General features: G+C 46.2%; 1 protein-coding gene across 3 annotated transcripts in view; it reads left to right on the top strand.

Moving 5' to 3' along the window:
• The window catches only part of LOC140728782 (uncharacterized oxidoreductase YjmC-like), a 100851-nt gene that overhangs the window by 64653 nt on the left and 10582 nt on the right, over positions 1–25616 (top strand). For all 3 annotated transcript variants that reach the window (XM_073047737.1, XM_073047736.1, XM_073047738.1), the window contains exons 7-9: positions 3127–3262; positions 10658–10776; positions 13990–14085. In XM_073047737.1, the coding sequence (XP_072903838.1) occupies positions 3127–3262; positions 10658–10776; positions 13990–14085 (351 nt within the window). The remainder of the gene's footprint in view (positions 1–3126; positions 3263–10657; positions 10777–13989; positions 14086–25616) is intronic.

The raw sequence follows: 25616 nt of genomic DNA, 5'->3' as shown, positions 1-25616 counted from the left end.
TCACTGTGCAACTGCTGCCCTCTGTTCTACAACACTCACCAGAACCTCAATGTTCTCTGTAAAACTCCTACCCTAAGTGGTGGTCATAAACCAACTGGTGGCCTCCATGTTGTGGTACTGGATGGTCATCCTGGCCCCACCTGCCCCCTTTGTCGCAAGAATGCAGAGGAAGTTAGTGGACTTGTTCTGGCGTAACAGGAAACACTGGGTCTCTGCATCGGTCTTGAGTCTTCCAATGGGAGAGGGCGGACTGGTGCTGCTGTGTCCGCACACAGCTGGTGGCTCTCCACCTCAGGACCCTGCAGAGATTCCTGTATGCCAAGCACCCTCCCAGGTAGCAGGTAATGGCAATGTATTTTCTCCAAAGGGGCTGCTGTCTTCATGAAGAGATGCGGCTACTACCAGTGGACATCAGCTATCCTGCTTTGCGGAGTCTGCCCGGCTTCTATCAGGACCTACTGAGAGTCTGGAACATGGTTGCCTCAGGCCAGGAATCCCCTCCTCTGGCAGAGGGTGGTGTCCTAGGCAACCCCTGCCCTACCTCAATAGATGTGGTTGCGGCTCAGCTCCGAATGACTCCGACTGGGCTCACCTCTGCGCTGCTGGAGTTGCTTGTCGGGGCCCGGCCCCACAATCTTATCCGAGAGCTGAGCCTACACAACTTGAGCGATCTCTCATCGATTCCCACAATTCCATTCAGGGATGCAAGTGGGAGGCAACTGAATGGGCTGCTGCTCCACACCCTCCATTTCCCAGCCTTTGTTCACCATCCTGACACGTCATGGCGGACAGCCTTTCCACTGGATGTGAGGGGGTGCTCAATGGAAGTCCCTTTACAAGGGAGGTCTTCCCATGCACCTTGGGGATCTGGGGTGGAGGCTGCTGCATAGGGTGGTGTCCTGTAACCAGTTTCTTAGTTTGTATATGGTCCTCCCTTCTGCATGTCGCTTCTGTAGGCTGGAGGAGACCGTGTACCACACATACATGGAGTGTGCAAGGCTGCAGCCCCTTTTTGCGCATCTCTGTGGGCTATTCCTCACCTTCTGGTTACATTTTAGCCCCACCCTATTTATATTTGGTCATTCAGTAAGGAGGGGGGGCATAGAGGGATGTGGATGTCCTTATCAACGCACCTGGGGCTGGCGAAAACAGCTATCCATGGGTTCTGGAAACGAGTGGTGGAGGAATCTTCCTCGGCAGACTGCTTGGCTATGTGTAGGGGGTATGTCCATGATCAGGTAACCATTGAGAGAGAACATGTGTTGTCCATGGCGACCGTAGAGGCATTATGGGACCATTTGGCTCCACGGGGGATTTGCACCATCATTGACAGAGGTGGAAACAGTTTAATGTCGTTTGTCAAGTACTTGTGTAGTAATTGTGCTAGTCACTGGTTTGTATATATTTTAGCACTGAATTTGTAATAACTATATTTTGTAAAACAAATATTATCAGTTTGATAACATTCCCCAGGGCCCTAGCATTTACAATGAAACTCCCACCCTCTGTACTGCAACACTCCCCAGAGCCCTGCCATTCAAGGTGAAACTCTTAACCTCTGTTTAACAACACTCCCCAGAGCTCTACCATCCACTGTGAAACTTGTATCCTCTGATTGACAATACTATCTAGGCCCTTGCCTTTCACGGTGAAATTTGTACCAAGTTCAATACTCCCCAACCCTCTGTTTGGCAGCATTCTCCAGGGCCCTAGCATTCACTGTGAAACTCCAATTCTCTGTTCAACACTCCCCAGAGCCCCACCATTCACTGTGAAGCTCCTATGCGTTGTTCTGCATTTCCCAGTGCCCTACCATCCCTTGAAACTCCTAGTCTCCTTTTGTCAACTCTCCGCAGTGCCCTGCCTTTCACTATTAAACTCCTACCCCTTATTCTACATCACTCCCCAGTGCCCTACCATTCAATGTTCAACTCCTAACCTCTGTTCCACAACACTCCCCAGTGCCCTGCTGTTCCATGTGAAACTCCTATACGTTGTTCCACATCACTCCCCAGGGCCCTGCTGTTCCATGTGAAACTCCTACTCCCTATTCTATATCACTCCCCAGTGCCCTGCTGTTCCATGTGAAACTCCTATACATTGTTCCACATCACTCCCCAGGGCCCTGCCATTCACTGTGAAACTCCTAAACTCTGTTCCACAACACTCACCTGAACCCTGCCCTTCACTCTGAAACTCCTAACCTCTCTTCTACATCACACACCAGGGCCCTACCTTTCACTGTGAAACTCCTACCTTCTTTTCAACAGCACTCCCCAGAGCTCTGCCATTGAATGCAAAACTCCTATCCAGTGCTGTAAAATTCTCCAAGGACTAGTCATTCATTCTGCAACTGCTCCCCTTTGATTGAACACACTGCCCAGGGACCTACTGTTCACTGTGAAACCCCTATCCTCTGTTCTACATCACACACCAGGGCCCTGCCGTTCACTGTGAAACTCCAATGCTCTGTTCTACAACACTCCGCAGACCTGTACAGTTCACTGTGAAACTCCTCTCTTCTGTTCAACAACTCTTCCCAGAGCCCTACCGTTCACTGTGAAACGCCTACTGTTATTTGTCTTCCCAAGTGCAACATCTCACACTTAACGGAATTAAACTCCATTTGTCATTCCTCAGTCCACTTACCCCACTTTGTAACCTGATAACCACTTTCACTCTCTACAACACCACTTATTTCAGTGTCATCTGCAAACTTACTAACCATGCCTTGAACATTCTCATCCAAATTGTTGACAAACAAAAATGGGTTCAGCAACTATCCCTGAAGCATACCATTTGCCATTGGCTTGCAGTCTGAAAAACAACCTCCCACCATTACCTTCTGTTTCCTACCATCAAGCCAATTTTGTACCCAAGTGGCCAGCTCTCCCTGATCCAATGCGATCTTGCCTTCCTGAGCAGCCTACCATGTGGAACCTTATCGAAGTCCCTGTTGAAATCCATACTTTGAATACCAACCTCCTCTCATCGACTTTCTTCTCTATTTCTTAATGACTTATTTAAATTAATGACTCATAGTCTCCACATACAAAATTGTACTGACAGTCTCTAATGAATCATCTTTCTAAATGCATGTATCAGCTGTAGTCTGCTGCTCCCTAGATAGAAGTTCAACGCCGACATGGAGAGATGGTTCCGGAAGGATGGGGCTGTGACCCCAACGGCAAAAACACCACAGATCCAGCAAGTATCCTGCATGGAGGGGGTCTGTTGCCTCTGGGAGGAAGTGAAGCTACAAGTAAGAATGACATTATCAACACCTCTGTACCAGATTATTGTGAATTAGGAAACTCATTAGCAACTGTATCACATCGTAACTATCCAGACAGATTCAAACATACATTTCAATCTGAGTATGGAATCATGTTTCTATTTAATGATTTCAGGTGATTAAAATCTCCATTTGGCCAAAGTCTACTCTTCCCACTCTCAATGGCATTACCAATTTTTATATCATTTCTGTTACCTTCAACTCAACAGTTGGTGTTTCAGCTCTGTCCCCTGCTGTACATTAGTAGTGCAGGTTTCCAAACAACACAACACCATCACCCTCTACCTCCTACTAACAAGCCAATTTTGTATTTGGTTTGCCACATTGTCTTGCATCCCAAGATCTGTAACTTTTGGGATCAGTCCTCCACATGTGTTTGACCTTGTTAATGGTTTCACTGAAATCCATGTCAACTTTGGCAATCCCACTCCTCATTAATCCTTTTTGTTCCCTCTTTAAGATGTTCAACCAAATTAATCAAAACAGATGTCCCACAAATCAACTTTCCTACTGCTGAAGTTAGACTCACAGGCCTGTTGCCTTTCTTGAACAAAGGTACCACATTCTCCCATCATCTAGCACCTCAGCTGTAGGCATCAAAAAGATTAAAAATCTCTGTCAGTGCTCCCCTGATGACAGAGATCCTACTCTTTAACGTGCTTCTCAGCTCACAACTTTCATATTGCAGAACCTCATTGATCTTGTGCCTGGACTGTACACCCACGGGTAGTTGTAGAGGCAGCTATGATAGAGGCCTTCAGGAGGCTCAGGAATGTGTGGAAAATGGAAAGATATGGATATTGCATATGCAGAAGTAATAGGTTGAGTTAGCATTTGATTACTAATTTAGTTTAGCACAACACTGTGGGTTGAAGGGCTGTGTGCTGTACTGTACTGTTCTGTGTTATTATTATCTATGTCAATAGCACCAAGGATTATGTGCACATTACCTGACCCCTTTAGAATCCCCTGAAATCACTCTGGCACCAGAGAGACCAAACATCTGGATTCACATTGGCAGCCAGAAAAACCCGTTTGTACCCTTCCCCATTAGGTCCATTATCCTCACTGTCAGGTCGGTGTTCCTCACTGTCAGACCCAGTCCATCACTGTTTGTTCCATACCCTTCACCATCTCCCCCTACAGTCAGTGACCAGACATATAGAGGGACCCTGAGGTCCATCCCCCCCCCCCCCACAGTCAGTGACCAAGACTCTAGAGCAGGGGTGTCAAACTCAAATACACAGTGGGCCAAAATTAAAAAATCGGTACAAGTCGAGGGCCGGACTGGTTCAGCGTTTATTGCAAAACTTATTGAAATGAATTTATTACACATATTAACCTGGAACTAACAAAGCTTAGGTTATTGCCTACAAAAACAACATTGAACATTAAATAAATAAAAAATCAGTTGCATTTATTTCTTATGGCTTTATCTGCAGCTTTTCCGGAGTAATTTCTAATGAAAACATTTTTCCACAGGCCAACACTCTGTGATTCACACTAGTCGAAGCCAGATACTTGGCATCTCATCTTGGATGCAAGTTCATCAATGTTTGGAGTCAAGCTCTGAGCTGAGGAAATCCTCAGAATTGAGTGAAGGTGTTCATCAGAAAGACGACTCCTGTGTGATGTTTTGTTTATCTTCATCAAAGAGAACAGTTGTTCACACAGATATGTGCTGCCAAACATAGAGCATTTGAGCAGCTTGGGTACGCAGCTGGGGCATTGTGTCGGGAATGAAACGTAGAAACTGCAGCGCCCACCGAGTCATACTTTGCCTTGAGTGTGTCACTACATTGGAGTTCAATCAGCTCCATTTGTATGTTGGTTGGTGCGCTTTCCACGTCAGCTGCAAATGGATTACTGAGCAGTTCAAACCTGCTTTTTTGGGCTTCAAAGTCGGCAAATCACCGTGTGAAGTCGGCACCAAGTATGCTAAGTTTTTCAGCAAACTTTGCACGTGGGAACACTGCAAAGAAACCTGCTCTTTCATAGTTTGGCAACACGGAAAATGGCTCAAGTTTTCTTGCTGCATCTGCGTCTCCCACAAGCGCAGCTTGGTTTTAAAAGCCCTCACTGCAGCGTACATGTCTGTGATCACACGACCCCGCCCCTGAAGCTGCAGGTTGAGCGCATTGAGATGGCTCGTGATGTCACACAGAAACGCCATTTCACAAAGCAACTTTTTATCCCGGAGCTCTGTTGTGTCTTTCCCTTTGCTTTCCATGAACTGACAGATCTCCTCACGCAACTCGAAACATCTTTTCAGCACTTTCCCTTGGCTTAACCATCGCACCTCTGTGTGATAGGGCAAATCATTATATTCTGAACCCAACACCTCCAGAAACGACTTGAACTCGCGGTGACTCAAACCTTTGGCTCTTATGAAGTTAACTGCTCGTGTTATGGTGCTCATTATATGTTCCATTTTCAAGGCTTTGCCACACAACGATTCCTGGTGTATGATGCAGTGATAAGCTGTCAGCTCACCTGCGCCGTTTTCCTCCCGCATCTTCTCCCGGATCCTGCCCATCAATCCACTCTTTTGACCGCACATCGCGGGCGCTCCATCTGTCGTCAGTCCCACAAGTTTATCCCAAGGCAGCCTCATTATATTTACACATCTGGATACCTGTTTCTGCTCAGGCTCACATTTGAAAATGCTTGCCTTTTATCTGGGCACACGACGTCGCAAACTTTCATCATGCAGTTTTTAACAAATTCTCCCTCGGTAAAGGGCCGGGCTGATTTAGCGATCTCTGCTGCCACAATAAAACTAGCCTTTACAGCAGCCTCACTTTGTGTTTTGGCTTTTGAGAACATAGCCTGCTGTGACGCCAGATTTCTTTTCAACTCTTCTACCTTCTGGAGCTTCTGTTTCTTGTCCAGATGCTTGTATTTGTCGTGGTGTTTCGTTTCATAGTGTCGTCTTACGTTGTATTCTTTAATTACAGCCACACCGTCTCCGCACACAAGACAAACAGGTTTGCCCTTTATATCTGCGTCCCACCTGCCTTGAAAACCCCTGTTTTCAAAGTCCACCTTTCGTTCAGCCATTTTTGGGGTGAGGGATAGCTGAAAGTTAACCACACGTGACTAGCGCCATAAGGATGCTGATGAGAGAGTAAGGCAAGCGCGAGCAATGCACTGGCAGTGAATTGTGGGATTTGTAGTATTAGTGGTGCATGCACTATACCGGCGGGCCAGCTCTAATAGAGAAAAAAATTATTCATTAATGATATTCCGGAAATAAACCAGGGAAACCGAATAAACACTAAAAACCCTGAAAACCTGGTACCTGAATAAACTCAGCATTAGCCATATCATACGCCGTAGGCGCTTCGATTACTGGGGCCAGCTTTAATAGTAATTAGATATTATCTCGCGGGCCAAAGATAATTCCACCGCGGACCGGATTTCGCCCGCGGGCCTTGAGTTTGGCATATATGCTCTAGAGGGACTCCCAAGGTACATTCACACCCTATAATCCCTGACAGTGACTCTGGATGTACCCCACTGTACATTCACTCCCACTGTCGGTAACAATGGCTCTAGAAGAAAACTTTAGGAACATTCAGCACTCAGTGTCAGTGAACATAGTTCTGGAGTGCCTCCAAGGTACATTCACCTCCACTGTCAATGACCAGAATTTGAGAGGAACCCTCGGGGTACATTCTCCCCCACTGTCAGAGACCATGCCTCTGGAGGGATCCCTCAGGTACACTCTCCCCTCACTGTCAATGACCAGAACTTGAGAGGAACTCTCGGGGTACATTCTCCCCCACTGTCAGTGACCATGGCTCTAGAGGGACCACCAAGGTATATTCACCCCCCCCCACCCCCATAGTCCCTGACCATGGCTCTGGAGGTACCCAACATTACATTCACTCCATTGCAAGTAGCAATGGCTCTAGACGGACCCCATTCTCACCCTCTGTCAGTGACCATGGTTCTGGGGGGACCCCATGGTACATTTAACCCCATTGTCAGTGATCCTTCGAGGTACACTCACCCCTCCACTGTCGGTGACCATGATTCTGGGGGGATCCCTGAGATACACTCACCCCTGACTGTCAATAACCATGGGTCTGGAGGGATCCTGAGGCACACTCTCCCCTCACTGTCAGTGACCATGTGTCTGGAGGGATCCCGAGGTACACTTGCCCCTCACTGTCAGTGACCATGGCTGTAGAGGGTCTCCTCAGGTATATTCACCCAAACTGTCATAGAACATAGAATAGTACAGCACATTACAGACCCTTTAGCCCACAATGTTGTGCCGACCCTCAAACCCTGCCTCCCATATAACCCCCCACCCTAAATTCCTCCATATACCTGTCTAGTAGTCTCTTAAAATTCACTAGTGTATCTGCCTCCACCACTGACTCAGGCAGTGCATTCCACGCACCAACCACTCTCTGAGTGAAAAACCTTCCTCTAATATCCCCCTTGAACTTCCCTCCCCTTACCTTAAAGCCATGTCCTTTTGTACTGAGCAGTGGTGCCCTGGGGAAGAGGCGCTGGCTGTCCACTCTGTCTATTCCTCTTAATATCTTGTACAACTCTATCATGTCTCCTCTCATCCTCCTTCTCTCCAAAGAGTAAAGCCCTAGCTCCCTTAATCTCTGATCATAATGCATACTCTCTAAACCAGGCAGCATCCTGGTAAATCTCCTCTGAACCCTTTCCAATGCTTCCACATCCTTCCTATAGTGAGGCGACCAGAACTGGACACAGTACTCCAAGTGTGGCCTAACTAGAGTTTTACAGAGCTGCATCATTACATCACGTCACTTAAACTCTATCCCTCGACTTAAGAAAGCTAACACCCCATAAGCTTTCTTAACTACCCTATCTACCTGTGAGGCAACTTTCAGGGATCTGTGGACATGTATCCCCAGATCCCTCTGCTCCTCCACACTACCAAGTATCCTGCCATTTACTTTGTACTCTGCCTTGGAGTTTGTCCTTCCAAAGTGTACCACCTCACACTTCTCTGGGTTGAACTCCATCTGCCACTTCTCAGCCCACTTCTGCATCCTATCAATGTCTCTCTGCAATCTTCGACAATCCTCTACACTATCTACAACACCACCAACCTTTGTGTCGTCTGCAAACTTGCTAACCCACCCTTCTACCCCGACATCCAGGTCGTTAATAAAAATCACGAAAAGTAGAGGTCCCAGAACAGATCCTTGTGTGGACACCACTAGCAACAACCCTCCAATCTGAATGTACTCCCTCCACCACAACCCTCTGCCTTCTGCAGGCAAGCCAATTTTGAATCCACCTGGCCAAACTTCCCTGGATCCCATGCCTTCTGACTTTCTGAATAAGCCTACCTTGTGGAACCTTGTCAAGTGCCTTACTAAAATCCATGTAGATCACATCCACTGCACTACCCTCATCTATATGCCTGATCACCTCCTCAAAGAACTCTATCAGGCTTGTTAGGCACAATCTGCCCTTCACAAAACCATGCTGACTGTCCCTGATCAGACCATGATTCTCTAAATGCCCATAGATCCTATCTCTAAGAATCTTTTCCAACAGCTTACCCACCACAGACATAAGGCTCACTGGTCTATAATTACCCAGACTATCCCTACTACCTTTTTTGAACAAGGGGACAACATTCGCCTCCCTCCAATCCTCCGGTACCATTCCTGTGGACAACGAGGACATAAAGTTCCTAGCCAGAGGCTCAGCAATCTCTTCCCTCGCCTCGTGGAGCAGCCTGGGTAATATTCCATCAGGCCCCAAGGGCTTATCTGTCCTAATGTATTTTAACAACTCCAACAGCTCTTCTCCCTTAATATCAACATGCTCCAGAACATCAACCTCACGTCATATTGTCCTCACTGTCATCGTTCCCTCTCAGTGGTGAATACTAAAGAGAAGTATTCATTGAGGACCTCGCTCACTTCCATAGCCTCCAGGTACATCTTCCAACTTTTATCTCTAATCGGTCCTACCTTCACTCCTGTCATCCTTTTGTTCTTCACATAGTTGAAGAATGCCTTGAGGTTTTCCTTTACCCTACTTGCCAAGGCCTTCTCATGCCCCCTTCTTGCTCTTCTCAGCCCCTTCTTAAGCTCCTTTCTTGCTACCCTATATTTCTCAATAGACCCATCTGATCCTTGCTTCCTAAACCTCATGTATGCTGCCTTCTTCCACCTGACTAGATTTTCCACTTCACTTGTCAGCCATGGTTCCTTCACCCTACCATGCTTTATCTTCCTCACCGGGACAAATTTATCCCTGACATCCTGCAAGAGATCCTTAAACATCGTCCACATGTCCATAGTACATTTCCCTGCAAAAACATCATCCCAATTCACACCTGCAAGTTCTAGCCTTATAGCCTCATAATTTGCCCTTCCCAAATTAAAAATGTTCCTGTCATCTCTGATTCTATCCTTTTCCATGATAATGCTAAAGGTCAGGGAGCGGTGATCACTGTCCCCCAGATGCTCACCCACTGAGAGATCTGTGACCTGACCCGGTTTGTTACCTAATACTAGATCCCCCAGTTGGCCTGTCAACATACTGTGACAGGAATCCATCTTGGACACACTGAACAAACTCTGCCCCATCTAAACCTTTGGAACTAATCAAGTGCCAATCAATATTAGAGAAGTTAAAGTCATCCATGATAACAACCCTGTTATTTTTGCACCTTTCCAAAATCTGCCTTCCAGCCTGCTCCTCGGTATCTCTGCTGCTACCAGGGGGCCTATAGAATACCCCCAGTAGAGTAACTGCTCCCTTCCTGTTCCTGACTTCTACCCATACTGACTCAAAAGAGGATCCTGCTACATTACCCACCCTTTCTGCAGCTGTAATAGTATCCCTGACCAGTAATGCCACCCCTCCTCCCTTTTTCCCCCCTCTCTATCCCTTTTAAAGCACTGAAATCCAGGAATATTGAGAATCCATTCCTGCCCTGGTGCCAGCCAAGTCTCCGTAATGGCCACTACATCATAATTCCATGTATGTATCCAAGCTCTCAGTTCATCACCTTTGTTCCTGATGCTTCTTGCATTGAAGTACACACACTTTAGCCCTTCTACCTTACTACCTTTACACCCTTTATTCTGCTTCTCTTTCCTCAAAGCCTCTCTATATGTTAGATCTGGCTTCACTCCATGCACTTCTTTCACTGCTCTATCGTTCCGGGTCCCATCCCCCTTACAAATTAGTTTTAACCCTCCCGAACCCTCAGTGACCATAGCTCTGGAGGGACACCTGAAGTACATTCTCCTCCCTGGGTGTTAGACAGACTGACCAGTGCCTGGGTGTCAGACCAGATAATCATGATCCAAGTCTACATTAGGTAACCATGTGCCATGTTTCCAGGTGGCTACAAGGGCTATGGACTCAGTCTGATGGTGGAGATGTTCTGTGGAATTCTAGCAGGAGCTCATTACAGTAACAATGTCCGCCGCTGGAAGGAGACGGACATGGTGGCAGATTTGGTAAATTCACTGTCTGTCCCTGTGAGTGCATTCACACCCGTCGGTGCTTTCTCCTCACCATGTGTGTACTCAGCGACTGTACACCATTCCCCTGTGATACTGTTCATCATGTCTGACTTTCTCAAATGTTCCCACTCTACTTCACCATAGAGTGTAGCACTCTAACTTTCACCTTCTTCCCTATCTTTGCTCCCTGTAGATACACATGTACCCCCTCTCCCTCTGCACTCTGTACTGCCTCACCCGGTTCACACTCTGTACCCCAAATCCTCTTGCACCCTCTGTACCCCTTCTCCCTCTGAACCTCTCTACTCCCTCTCTACTCCATCTCCTCTGCACTGTCTGTACTCCCTCTCCCTCTGCACCGTCTGTACCCATCTCCCTCTCCCCTGCACTGTCTATACCCCCTCTCCTCTGCACCATCTGTACTGCCTCTCCCAGTTTACACTCTGTACCCCATATCTCCATGCACTCTTTGTACCATTTCTCCCTCTGTACCCCCTCTCCCTCTCTACTCCCTCTCTTTTGCACCGTCTGTTCCCTATCTCCCTCTCCCTCTGCACCATCTGTACTCCCTTGCCCTCTGCACTCTGTACCCCATTTCCCTCTGTATCCTCTCCCCATGCACCCTCTCTACCTCCCCTCCTTCTGCACCCTTTGTTCCCCATGCAACCTCTGTACCCCCTCTCCCTGTTCACCCTCTGTACCCTCTGTCCCCGTGCACTCTCTGTAACCCCCTCTCCCCGTACACATTCTGTACCCCTCTCCCCATACACCTTCTGAATCCCCTCTCCTCATGCACCCTCTGTACCTCTCTCCCCGTGCACTCTCTGTAAGTCAAGTCAAGTCACTTTTTATTATCATTTCGACCATAAACTGCTGGTACAGTACACAGTAAAAATGAGACAACATTTTTCAGGACCACGATGCTACATGAACAATACAAAAACTAAACTGAACTAAGTAAACCAACACAGAAACTACACTAGACTGCAGACCTACCCAGGACTGCATAAAGTACACAGAACAGTGCAGGCATTACAATAAATAATAAACAAGACAATAGGCACAGCAGAGGGCAGTAGGTTGGCAGTCCGATGGTTTGGGGGAAAATCTGTTACATAAATAAACAGCTGAATGGCGGCATCTGGGATTCTGTCCGTTTCTGTACTCCTGCCGAGTATTTCATTGCCACAGACATAGTCCAATTTAATGTCCATTGGAGAGCAGAATGGATGGGAGAGCCGGTCGGCTAGAGCTTGCTTTTTTCCTGGCACGGACTCCTGCCCGCTCGCCTCGCTTCCGCTTCCTCGCACACCGCTTATGGTCTCCCCAACTCTGGCCACCGGCATCAGACGACTCCCAGGACTGCAGGCCCGATTCCCTCAGCAAGTCGAGATTGCGCAATCTAACCAGCAGATTTTCATGAAGTTTGTTTTTGGGCGATCTCTGTATGGTAGCAGTATCTGGTGATGGTAGATAGTCACTCTGTTATCCATTGCCCTAAACCCTAATTGTGCCTTAAAATTAAATTAAAAATCTACTCCCTCACCCTGTATCATCTATACACCCTTGCCCTCTGCACTCTCTACCCCAATTCCCTCTGTAACCCCCTCTCCGTGCACCCTCTGTAACCCCCTCTCCATGCACCCCCTAGACCCCCACTCCCCATCCACCCTCTGAACCCCTATCCACTTGCACCCTCTCGCCCTACACTGTCTGTACTCCTTCTCCTGTCGCACCCAGTGTACTCCCTATCCCCATTCACCCTCTGTATCCCCTCTCCCTCTCCACCCTGTACCCCATCATCCTCTGCACCCCCTCTCCCCTGCACCATCTATACACTCTTACCCTCTGCACTCTCTACCCCAGTTCCTTCTGTACTCTCTCCCTGTGCACCCTCTTTACCCCCTCTCCCCATCCACCCTCTGTGTTCTCTCTCTCTCCATCCTGTATGTACCCACTCACCTTCTGTACCCTCTCCCCATGCAACCTCCCTACCCCTTTCCCTCTGCACCATCTATCTGTACTCCCTTGCCCTCTGCACTCTCTACCCCATTTCTCTCTGTACTGTCTCCCTATGCACCCTCTGTACCTCATCTCCCCATGCATCCTCTGTACCCCCTCTCCTCACTCTCCCCATGCTGGAAGGTAGGGATCTGGAAAGGAGAGATGCAGGGAAGAGGTCTTTGCTGGGAGGGAGAGCTCTACTGGGAAGAGTTCTGCAGGGAAAGAGGGTTCTACTGGGAAAGGGGTGCTGCAAGAAGCGAGGGCTGTGCTGGGAAGATGTGCTGCAGGGAGAAAACGCTGCTGAGAAGGTGCGCCACAGGGAGTGTGGGCACAACTGGAGAGGGGTGCCAAAAGGAGCAAGGGCTCTGGTGCAGTAGAGGGCAAGAGCTCTATTGGAAATGGGTGCTTCAGGGAGGGAGGGCACTGCTGGAAGTTGCAGCAGGGAAGGAGGAATCTGCTGTGAACGGGCTTCACAGGAAGGAAGTGCTCTGCTGGGAATGGATGTTGCAGGGAGGGAGGACCCTACCAGTTAAAAGGGTGCTGCAGGGAGGAGAGCTCTGCAAGGAAGGGGAGTTACAGGATGGATGGGTTCTGCTGCAAAGCAGTGCTGCAGTGGGGAGGTCTTTGCCAGCTGAGGTGCTGCAGGGAGAGGCAGTTCTGCAACGAAAGTGTTCTGCTGGCAAGGAGCACCACAGGGTGGAGAGGGTCTCTGCTGGGAAAGTGGTGCTGCAAGGAGAGAGGGCTCTGCTAGGAGTGGGTGCTACAAGAAAGGAGAGTTCTGTTGGGAACAGGAGGGAGGCTTCTGCTGGGAAGAACTGCAGGGTGTGAGGTCTCTGTTGGGAAAGATTGATGCAGGAAGTGAGGGCTCTGCTGCGAAGGAGTGCTGCAGGAAGGTGGGTTCTTTTATGAAGGGTTGCTCCAGGTGGGAGGCCTCTGCTGTAAAGTTTGCTGCAGGGAGATGAGGATCTGCTGGGAATCAGTGCTGCAGGGAGGGCTCTGTTGGGAAGGGTCCAACAGAATGGGAGGGCTCTGCTCAGAACAGTTGCTTCAGGAGGGTCATTTCTGCTGGGTAGAGGTGCCACAAGGATCGAGTGCTCTGTTGTGAAGAGGCAATGCAAGGGGAGCTCAACTGCGAAGGGGTGTCGCAGGGAGGGAGGGCTCTGCTACCATCACTCTATTCCCAACTGTGTTGACATCATCCAGGGCCAGTGCTTCGTTGCCATCAATCCAGATGTTTTCGCCCCGGGCTTCAGGTCCAGGATGTCTGACCTGCTCAAAATACACCGAAATCTGGAACCGGTGAGTTGCAACAGGAAATGTTTAAAAAAGAAGTTATGAAAATTTCCAGCTTTCAGAGGGAGTTAATCTTGAATTTGCCTTCCCCTGAGAGAGTGGAATGGGGAAGGACAGTATTGAAAGAGTGTTAACAAGCAGGATAGACAAAGGAGAAACATTTAATGTTGTATACTTGGATTTTCAGAAGGCGTTTGACAGGGTGCCATGCATGAAGCTGCTTAACAAGCTACCAGCCCATGGTATTACAGAAGAGATTCTAGCTTGGATAAAGCAGTGGCTGGCTGGCAGGAGGCAGAGAGTGGGAATAAAGGGAGACTTTTTCTGGCTGGCTGCCAGTGACCAATGGTGTTACACTAGGGTCTGTATTGGGATTGATTCTTTTTATGTTGTTTGTCAATGATTTGGATGAAGGAAGTGGTGGCTTTTTTGCAAATTTTGCAAGCGATACAAAGGTAGGTGGAGGGGCAGGTAGTTTTGAGGAAGTAGAGAGACTACATAAGAATTTAGACAGATTAGAAGAATGGGTAAAGAAGTGGCAGATGTAATGGTCATGTACTTTGGTAGAAGAAATGAAAGGATTAACTGTTTTCTAAATGGAGAGAAAATACAAAAAATCTGAGGTGAAAGGGACTTGGGAGTACTTGTGCAAAATTCCCTAAAGGTTAATTTGGGCAAATGCAATGTTAGCATTCATTTCAAGAGGACTAGAATATAAAAGCAAGGATGTAATGTTGAGACTTTATAAAACACTGGTGAGGCCTCACATGGAATATTGTGAGTCGTTTTGAGCCCCTTATCTTAGAAAGGATGTGCTAAAACTGGAGGTGGTTCAAAGGAGGTACACAGAAATTATTCCAGGATTGAAAAGCTTGTCATATGAAGAGCGTTTAATGACTCTGGACCTGTATTTACTAGAATTCAGAAGAATGAGGAGTGGTCTAATTGAAACCTATCAAATGTTGAAAGGCCTTGATAGAGTGAATGTGAAAAGGATCTTTACTATGGTAGGAGAGTGTAAGACCAGAGGGCACAGCTTCAGAATAGAGTGGTGTCCTTTTAGAACAGAGATGGGGAGGAATTTCTTTAGCTAGAGAGTGGTGAGGCTGTGGCTAGGTCTTTATGTCTATTTGAAGCAGAGTTTGATAGGTTTTTGATTGATCAGGTCAAGAAGGGATCTGGGGGGACGGCAGGAGATTGGGGTGAGAGGAAAAATGGATCACCCATGATGAAATGGCAGAGCAGACTCAATAGGTCAAATGGCTCCTATATCTTATGGTCTTATTGTTTAGGGGGATCTGGTCCAAATGCCGACAGCTGAGATGAGCTCAGGTAGTCATCTGGGTTGACATGGATGAATTGGTGAAGGGTCTGTTTGCATGTTGTATGATACTATGGCTCCAATCAGGAGTGTGATGGAACACTCTCCACTGAATGCAGACAACAGCTCTTAAGAAGCTTGACACCACACAGGACACAGCAGCCCACTTGTTAGGCCTTTTCCCTATCTGCAGTCACTCATTCCACTACCAATCCACAGTAACAGCAGTTTGTACCATCTGCAGGTCTCACTGAAACCACTCACCAAGATTCAAGGTTGTTTAATGTAATTTCCAGTACACAAGTGTAAAAAAGAACAAAATATTGTACTCCAGATTTGATGCCACACAAAAGAAAAACACAAGATAAAGAACACAATCATAAAATAACACAATAAATATAAAACAACACCTACAAAATGCTGGAGGAACTCAGCAGGTCAGGCAGTATCTAAGGAAATGAATAAACAGTTGATGTCTCAAGCCGAGATCCTTCTTCTAGAAAGGAAGGCAGGAAGACGACAGAATAAAAAGGCAGTGGGAGGGGAAGGAGGATTGCTTGAAAGTGAAAGATGAAGCATGGTGGGTAAGAAAGGTAAAGAACTGAAAAAGGAGGAATCTGATAGGAGAGGAGAGTGGACCATAGAAGAAAGGGAAGGAGGAAGGGCACCAGGGGGATGTGATTGGTAGGTGAGGAGAGGTAAAAGGTCAGAGTGGGGAATGGAAGAAGAGGGAAGGGGAGGGTAAATATTTAATCATAAGGAGAAATCAATAATCATGCCATCAGGTTGGAGGCTACTCAGATGGAATATAATTCCAGAGGCCCAGTCAGCATGGGGAGCAGAGCACTATGAATTAAATACAGAAGGGGCAAGCAAGGCAGCCATTGTCAGGAGTCGGCCAGCGGTGAGAGTAGAAGCATCAGGTTTTGACTCAAGAGGCTTCAACAAGAAGAGGCTGAGGCCAAAGGAACAGGTGAAAAAATTTGGTCTTTGTTGCTCATTGTACAGTACAGGCAGGATGGCAGATACGGCAGTGGAATGCTCCTCCTGTAGGATTGGGGAATTCGTGAAACTTGGTAGTTTTCCTGATGACTGCACCTGCAGGAAGTACAGCCAACTCCAGCTCATGAAAGACCGCATTAAGGAGCTGAAGCTGGAGTTGGATGAACTTTAAATCATCCAGGAAGCAAAGCAATAGATTCTTTTGAGCAGATGGTTACACCCAGAGTGCAGAATTCAGGGAGTAGGTGGGTGAACACCGAGAGAAGTAAAGGGAGAAGGAAGTCAGTACAGGGTCCCCCTGTGGTCATTCCCCTCAGCAACAGGTATACCCCTTTGGATACTGCTGTGGGGTATGATCTATCTAGACAAGGCAGCAGCAGCCTGACCTATAGCACTGTGGTTGGCTCTGAGCCTCAGAAGGGAAGGGTGAAGTCAAGCGGAGCAATAGTCATAGGGGACTCGATAGTTAGGAGGACAGATAGGAGATTCTGCGGCAGTAAAAGAGACACCAGGGTGTCTCCCAGATACTAGGGTCCAGGATGTCTCTGAGCAGTTGCAGAATAATCTTGAAGGGGATGGTGAACAGCTGGAAGTAGAGGTACATGTTGGTACCAATAACACAGGCAGGAGAGGGATAGAGGTCCTGCGCAGTAAGTTTAGGGGGTTGCGAATGAGGCTGAAGAGCAAGACCTCCAAGATAGTAATCTCCAGATTACTGCTGCTGCCATGAGTTAGTGAAGGTCAGACCAGGAAGATAGTGCAGATGAATAAATAGCTGAGGAGATGGGACAAATGAATGAGGGACTGAGGAGATGGGGCAGATGAATGAGTGACTGAGGAGATGGGGCAGATGAATGAGAGACTGAGGAGATGGGACAAATGAATGAGGGACTGAGGAGATGGGGCAGATGAATGAGGGACTGAGGAGATAGGACAGATAAATGAGTGACTAAGGAGATGGGGCAGATGAATGAGGGACTGAGGAGATGGAGCAGATGAATGAGTGGCTGAGGAGATGGGGTGGATGAATGAGTAGCTGAGGAGATGGAGCAGATGAATGAGTGGCTGAGGAGATGGGGCAGATGAATGTGTAGCTGATGAGATGGGGCAGATGAATGAGGGACTGAGGAGATAGAGTAGATGAATGAGTGGCTGAGGAGATGGGACAGATGAATGAGGGACTGAGGAGATGGGGCAGATGAAAGTGTGGCTGATGAGATAGGGCAGATGAATGAGGGACTGAGGAGATGGGGCAGATAAATGAGTGACTGAGGAGATGGGGTAGATGAATGAGTGGTTGAGGAGATGGGCCAGATGAAGGAGTGACTGAGGAGATGGGGCAGATGATTGAGGAAATGGGGCAGGTGAATGAGTGGCTGAGAAGATGGGACAGATGAATGAGTGGCTGAGGAGATGGGCAGGGTTTCAAGTTCTTGGATTATTGGAACCTTTTCCAGGGAAGGAGTGACCCGTGCAAGTGGGACGGGTTACACATGAACTGGAGTGGAACCAATATCCTGGGAGGGAAGTTTGCTGTATTGGGGAGGGTTTAAACTAGATTTGCAGTGAGGGTGGGAACCATAGAGGCTGGGGTGGTTGGCGCACAATTTGAGACACCCTTGTATGGAGTTTGTGAGGAAGGATAAGCAGATGATAAAACAAAGATGCACTCAGCCAGATTGTTGAGGTGTGTCTCTTTTAGCGCAAGTTATATCATAAGCAAGGCAGATGACCTTAGACCATGGATCAATATTTGGAACTTTGATGTTGTGCCCATTACAGAGACTTGGATGTCCCAGGGTCGGGAATGGCTGCTGAGCATGCCCGGGCTTTAGATTTTTCAAAAAAGACAGGGAGGGAGGCAAAAGAGATGGGGGAGTGGCATTGCTAATCAGGGACAGTGTCACAATGCAGAAAATGAGGAGGTCATGGAGTGGTTGTCTACTGGGTCATCATGGGTGGAAGTCAGACACAGGAAGGGGGCAATAACTCTACCGTGTGTCTTTTATAAACCCACGCCCCCTCCCCCGGAATAGTAACAGAGACATCAAGGAGCAGAGAGGGAAGCAGATTCTGCAATAACAATAGGGTAGTTCTGATGGGTGATTATAACTTCCCTAATATTGACTGGCATCTCCTTAGAACATGGGGTTTAGACAGGATGGAGTTTGTTAGGTATGTTCAGGAAGGTTTCCTGACACAAAATGTAGATAAGCCAACTAGAGGAAAGGCTGTACTTGATCTGGTATTGGGAAATGAACCTGGTCAGGTGTTAGATCTCAGTGGAAGAACATTCTGGAGGTTGTGATCAGAACTCTGTCTCCTTTGCCATAGTGCTGGAGGGGGATAGGAGCAGACTATTTGGGAAAACATTTAATTGGGGTAGGGGAAAATATGATCTATTAAGCAGGAACAGGAGCATAAATTGGGAGTAGATGTTCTCAGGGAAATGCACATGAGAAATGTGGCAGATGTTCTGGGAACATTTGCATGGCGTTCTGCATAGGTATGTTCCGTTGAAGCACGAAAAGGATGGTAGGGTAACAGAACCATGATGGACAAAGGATATAGAAAATCTAGTTAAGAAGAAAATAAGATACAGAAGCAGAAGTAGGCTATTCAGCCCATCGAGTCTTCTCTGCCATTCAATCATGGGCTGATCCAATTCTTCCAGTCATCCCCACTCCCTGCCTTAATCTCATACCCTTTGATACCCTGGCTAACCAAGAACCTATCCATCTCTGCCTTAAATAATTCCAATGACTTGGCCTCCACAGCAGTTCATAGCAATAAATTCCACAGATTTACCACCCTCTGACTAATGTAAGTTCTCCACATCTTTGTTCTAAATGGACGTCCTTCAATCCTGAAGTCGTGCCCTCGTGTCCTAGACTCTCCTACTATGGGAAATAACTTGCCATATCTAATCTGTTCAGGCCTTTTAATATTCAGAATGTCTCTATGAGATCCCCCCTCATTCTCATGAATTCCAGGGAATACAGCCCAAGAGCTGCCAGACATTCCTCATACGGTAACCCTTTCATTACTGGAATCATTCTCGTGAATCTTTTCTGAACCCTCTCCAATGTCAGTATATCCTTACTAAAATAAGGAGCCCAAAACTGCACACAATACTCCAAGTGTGGTCTCACAAGTGCCTTATAGAACCTCAACATCACATCCCTGCTCTTATATTCTATAACTCTAGAAATGAATGCCAACGTTGGATTCACTTTTTGCACCACCGACCCAGCCTGGAGGTTAACCTTTAGGGTATCCTGCACAAGGACTCACAAATCTCTTTGCATCTCTGCATTTTGAATTCTCTCTCCATCTAAATAATAGTCTACCCATTTACTTCTTCCACCAAAGTGCATGACCATACACTCTCCAACATTGTATTTCATTTGCTACTTCTTTGCCCATTCCCCTAAACTATCTAAGTCTCTGTGCAGGCTCTTTGTTTCCTCAACACTATCCGCTCCTCCACCTATCTTTGTATCGCCGGCAAATTGAGCCACAAATCCATTAATCCCATGGTCCAAATCATTGACATACATCATAAAAAACAGCGGCCCCAACACTGACCCCTGTGGAACTCCACTGGTAACTGGCAGCCAGCCAGAACAGGATCTCATTATTCACACTCTGCTTTCTGCTGATCAGCCAATGCTCTACCCATGTTAGTAACTTTCCTGTAATTCCATGGGCTCTTATCTTGCTAAGCAGCCTCATGTATGTCACCATGTCAAATGTCAAAGGCGGATCAACCCGATGTAATAGCGCAAGGTATCACGAATTCAATAAAACCATAAAACAAGCGATACTTCATCAAACTTCACTTTTTATTCATAGCATGCTATGGGGGAAGTTACAGACTGATCTCCCAAAGAGACAGTCTGGACACTGCCCACCCCCGAACTCAATTCCACACAATTTATAACATTGATCATTACAGCAAATATTATAATTACACGAGTTAATACAGATTTAGAATAGTTTCGATCACATGATAAGATACAATTAGATGTAAAATCATTATTGGTTAGTTGTGATTATTTCTGCCAAGACCGGCATGGATACAATCTCAGTTCCTTATGTTGACACCTGCCCCTACTCTCCAACATTCTACCAACCACTGTCTTTCCCCTATTTAGTTATGTTATACCTCAAAAATGCTTTATGCAACCAGATAATTCTTTATTTAGACCCATGTCTAATGCTATTAGGGAACAACGTCTGGTACATCATTTGTTGCTGGGTAAGGTTCCCTTTTTGACTGTACAGCAACCAACATAAGGTACCTATAAGATTATTGATCATAAGCTAATCATACCCCTTAATACATTCCCCCATTTACCTATCCCTCTACCTAAGTTTACTTCTCCCTTCATCACAAAGACCTTCTGAAAATCCAAGTACATCACATCCACTACATCGCCTTTGTCTACCATGCTCGTAATTTCCTCAAAAAATTGCAGTAGGTTAGTCAGACAGGATTTTCCTTTCAGGAAACCATGCTGGCTTTGGCCTATCTTGTAATGTGCCTCCAGGTATTCCATAATCTGATCCCTAACAATCAATTCCAACCAACTTCCCAACCACTGATGTCAGGCTAACAGGTCTATAGTTTCCTTTCTGCTGCCTCCCACCCTCCTTAAATAGCGGAGTAACATTTGCAATCTTCCAGTCATCTGGTACAATGGCACAATCTATTGGTTCTTCAAAGATCATTGTTAATGCCTCTGCAGTCTCTCCAGCTACTTCCTTCAGAACCCGAGGGTGCATTCCATCAGGTCCAGGAGATTTATCCATCCTCAGACCATTAAGCTTCCTGAGCACCTTCTTAGTCGTAATTTTTCACTGCAGCTACTTCACTTCCCTGACACTTTTTAATGTCCGGTATACTGCAGATGTCTTCCACTGTGAAGACGGATGCATAATACACATTCAGTTCATCTGCCATCTCTGCATCTCTCATTACAATATCTCCAGCACCATTTTCTATTGGTCCTATATCTATCCTCAACTCTCTTTTACCCTTTATATAGTTAAAAAAGCTTTTAGTATTTTCTTTGATATTAGTCACCAGCTTCCTCTCATAATTCATCTTTTTCTTCCTAATGACCTACTTAGTTCTTTCTTCAAGTTTTTAAAAGCTTCCCAATCCTCTATCCTCTATCTAGTAGTAGCAGGAAGGTAGTACAGGAGTCTCCTGTGGTCATCTCCCTGAAAAGCAGATATACCGCTTTGGAGTCTATTGGGGGAGATGGCTCATGAGGTGAAGGCAGCAGTAGCCAGGATCATGGCGCCGTGGGTGGCTCTGCTGTGCATGGGGGCAAGAAAAAGAGTGGCGGAGCTGTTGTGGTAGGGGATTCCATGGTAAGGGGAATAGAGAGGAGCCACTGTGGCCGCAAATGGGACTCCCTTATGGTGTGTTGCCTCCCGGGTGCAAGGGTCAGAGATGTCTCGGAGAGGCTGCAGGGCATTCTGAGAGGGGAGGGTGAGCAGCTAGCTGACGTGGTGCATGTAGGTACTAACGACGTAGGAAGAAAGCGGGATGAGGTCCTACAAGTTGAATTCAGAGAGCTAGGAAATAAAGAGTAAGACCTCAAAGGTAATAATCTCAGGATTATTACCAGTGCCACGTGCTAATCAGAGTTGGAATAGCAGGATAGCTAGAATGAATATGTGGATTGAGCGGTGGTGCTGGAGGGAGGGTTTCAGATTCTTGGGGCATTGGAACCCTTTCTGGGGGAGGTGGGACCAGTACCATCCGGATGGTCTACATCTTGGCAGGGTTGGGATCAATGTCCTAGGGAGATTGTTCGCTAGTGCTGTTGGGGAGGTTTTAAACTAAAATGGCAGGGGGGTGGGACAGAAAAGAAAAGGGAAGTGATGCAGAGACCAAAACTAGAGTTAGTGAAGAAAAAAAGTAAGATTCGAGTGCATAAAAGTAAAAAGCAAGAATCACATAGGTCACTAGATTCTAAAAGGACAATGAGTATAAGGGCACTTTATCTAAATGCCCATAGTATTAGAAACAAGGTTAGTGAACTTGTGGCACAGATCAGTACCAAGGTATATGATTTAGTGGCCATTACAGAAACGTGGTTGTAAGGTGCAGATGACTGGGAATTAAATATCCAAGGGAATCAGGTAATACGGAAAGATAGGCAGGAAGGCAAAGGAGGTGGGGTGCCACTCTTAATTAAGGATGAGATCAGGGTGATTGTGAGAGACGATATATGATCTGCGGAGCAGAATGTTGAGTCCATCTGGGTAGAGATTAAGAATAGTAAAGGGAAAAAAATCACTGGTGGGAGTTGTCTATAGGTCACCTAATAAAAATATTGCAGAGGCAGAGGTGATTAACCAAGAAATAACTGAGGCTTGTAAGAATGGAATAGCAGTTGTCATAGGGGATTTTAACTTCCACATAGATTGGGTGAATCAGGTTGGTCAAGGAAGTCTTGGGGAGGACTTCATAGAATGCATCCATGATGGCTTTCTTGAGCAGCATGTTAGTGAACCTACAAGGGAAAATGCTGTTTTAGATCTAGTCCTGTGCAATGAGGCCGGTAAGATTAACAATCTTGTAGTCAGGGATCCTCTTGGAAAGAGTGATCATAGTATGATTAAATTTCGCATACAGATGGAGGATGAAATTGTTAGATCCAAAACTAGTGTATTGTGCTTGAACAAGGGAGACTACAACATGATGAGGGAGGAGTTGGCTAATGTGGATTGGGAGCACAGGCTATTTGGTAGAACAGTTGAGGAACAGTGGAATGCTTTCAAAGAGATTTTTCACAGTGCTCAACAAAAGTATATTCCAGTCAAAAGTAAGGACAGTAAGTGAGGGGAGGGCCAGCCTTGGATAACTAAGGAAATAGAAGATAGTATCGAATTAAAAAACTCACGTGTACAAAGTCACAAAGAGTAGTGGGAGACTGGAGGATTGGGAAAACTTTAAAAAGCAACAAAGAACAACTAAACAAGAAATAAAGAAAGGGAAGATAGAGTATGAAAGTAAATAAGCACAAAATATAAAAACAGATAGCAAAAGTTTTCATAAATATGTAAAGCGGGGCCCTTATTTACAAAAGACAGGACTAAATATATAGGTGCTCTGAAGAGAAAATTAATGGTTACTTGGGGAAAGAAATAAATATATATACTAAAGTTATTAAGAACTCCATGGAGCATGTGGAGACCTTCCAACAACCAGGCATTCTTTCTTTCTTTCTTTTCTTTCTTTCTTAATTTTTTTTATATAGGGAAGTTAGGGGGGAGGGATTAAGGGGAGGGGGGAAGGGTCACATACTTTTTTTTTCTACACTTGTAATCATTTAAAAATGCAATTAAATAAAATTTAAAAAAAAAAAAAATATGTAAAGCGGAAGAGGGTGACTAAAGTCAACATAGGTCCCTTGGAAGATGAGAAGGGGAAATTGATATTGGGTGATAAGGAAATGGCTGAGACATTGAATGACTATTTTGTGTCGGTCTTCACGGTGGAGGACACGTCTAATATGCCAAAGAATGATGTTATGGACGAAATAGGAGGTGAGGACCTCAATAAAAACACTGTCACTAAAGAGATGAGCAAACTAGAGGGCCTGAAGGTAGAAAAGTCCCCTGTTCCTGATGGGATGCATCCCAGGGTGCTGAGGGAATTGGCAGAGGTTATAGTAGATGCGTTGGTAATCATTTTCCAAAATTCTCTAGACTCTGGACAGGTCCCAGCAGATTGGAAGACAGCAAATGTCACGCCACTTTTTTTAAAAGGATGTAGGCGAAACACAGGCAACTATAGGCCAATTAGCTGAACACTTGTAGTCGGGAAAATGCTTGAAGCTGTCATTAAGGAAGAAATAGCAAAACATTTAGAAAAGAGTAGTTCCATTAGACAGACACATGGATTCAGAAAGAGCAGGTCCTGTTTGACAGACTTACTGGAGTTCTCTGAGGACATAATGAGTGCAGTGGATAGAGGGGATCAGGTGGATGTCGTATACTTGGATTTCCAGAAGGTGTTCGATAAGGTGCCACACAAGAGACTTATAAATAAGATATGGATGCATGGAGTCGGATGAAGTGTATTGGCATGGATAGTGGATTGGTTAACCAACAGAAGGCAGAGAGTTGGTATAAATGGGTGTTTCTCCAGTTGGCAGTCAGTGGTGAGTGGGGTGCCGCAGGGGTCAATGCTGGGCTTGCAGCTGGTTACCATTTACATCAATGATTTGGAAGAGGGGACTGAGTGTAGCGTAGCAAAATTTGCTGATGGCACTAAACTGAGTGGAAAAGCAAATTGTACAGAGGATGTGGAGAGGGATATAGATAGATTAAGTGAATGGGCCAAGGTCTGGCAGATGGAGTACAATGTTGGTAAATGTGAGATCATCCACTTTGAAAAGAATAATAGAAGAGCAGATTATTATTTAAATGGTGAAAGATTGCAGCATGTTGTTGTGCAGAGGAACTTGGGAGTGCTTGTTCATGAATCGCAAAAGTTGGCTTGCAAGTACAACAGGTTATTAAGAATGTTAGCCTTCATTGCTAGAGGGATTGAATTTAAGAGCAGGGTGGTCATGCTGAAACCATACAAGGTACTGGTGAGGCCGCACCTGGAGTACTTTGTGCAGTTCTGGTCTCCATACTTGAGGAAGGATATACTGACTTTGGAGGCAGTGCAGAGGAGGTTCACCAGGTTGATTCCAGAGATGAAGGGGTTAACCTATGAGGAGAGATTGAGTCACCTTTGGCCTATATACTCTCTGGAATTCAGAAGAATGAGAGGGGATTTTATAGAAACATACAAAATTTTGAAAGGGATAGATAAAATATAGGTAGGAATGTTATTTCCATTGGTAGGTGAGACTAGAACTAGAGGACATTGCCTCAAGATTCAGGGGAGAAGATTTAGGACGGAGATGAGGAGAAACTGTTTTTCCCAGAGGGTGGTGAATCTGTGGAATTCTCTGCCCAGGGAAGCAGTTGAGGCTTCTTCAGTCAATATATTTAAGATACAGTTAGATAGATTTTTACATAGGGGAATTAAGGGTGATGGGGAAAAGGCAGGTAGATGGAGCTGAGTTTATGGACAGATTAGCCATGATCTTATTGAATGGCGGGGCAGTCTCGATGGGCCGGATGGCTTACTCCTGCTCCTATTTCTTATGTTCTTATGTTTCCACTAGCTTTGGCT

Source organism: Hemitrygon akajei, chromosome 6 (assembly GCF_048418815.1).
Source record: "Hemitrygon akajei chromosome 6, sHemAka1.3, whole genome shotgun sequence".
In the NCBI taxonomy this organism is placed as follows: Eukaryota; Metazoa; Chordata; class Chondrichthyes; order Myliobatiformes; family Dasyatidae; genus Hemitrygon; species Hemitrygon akajei.
The sequence above is the reverse complement of the archived record's forward strand: the minus strand, read 5'-3'. Positions and strand labels throughout refer to the sequence as shown.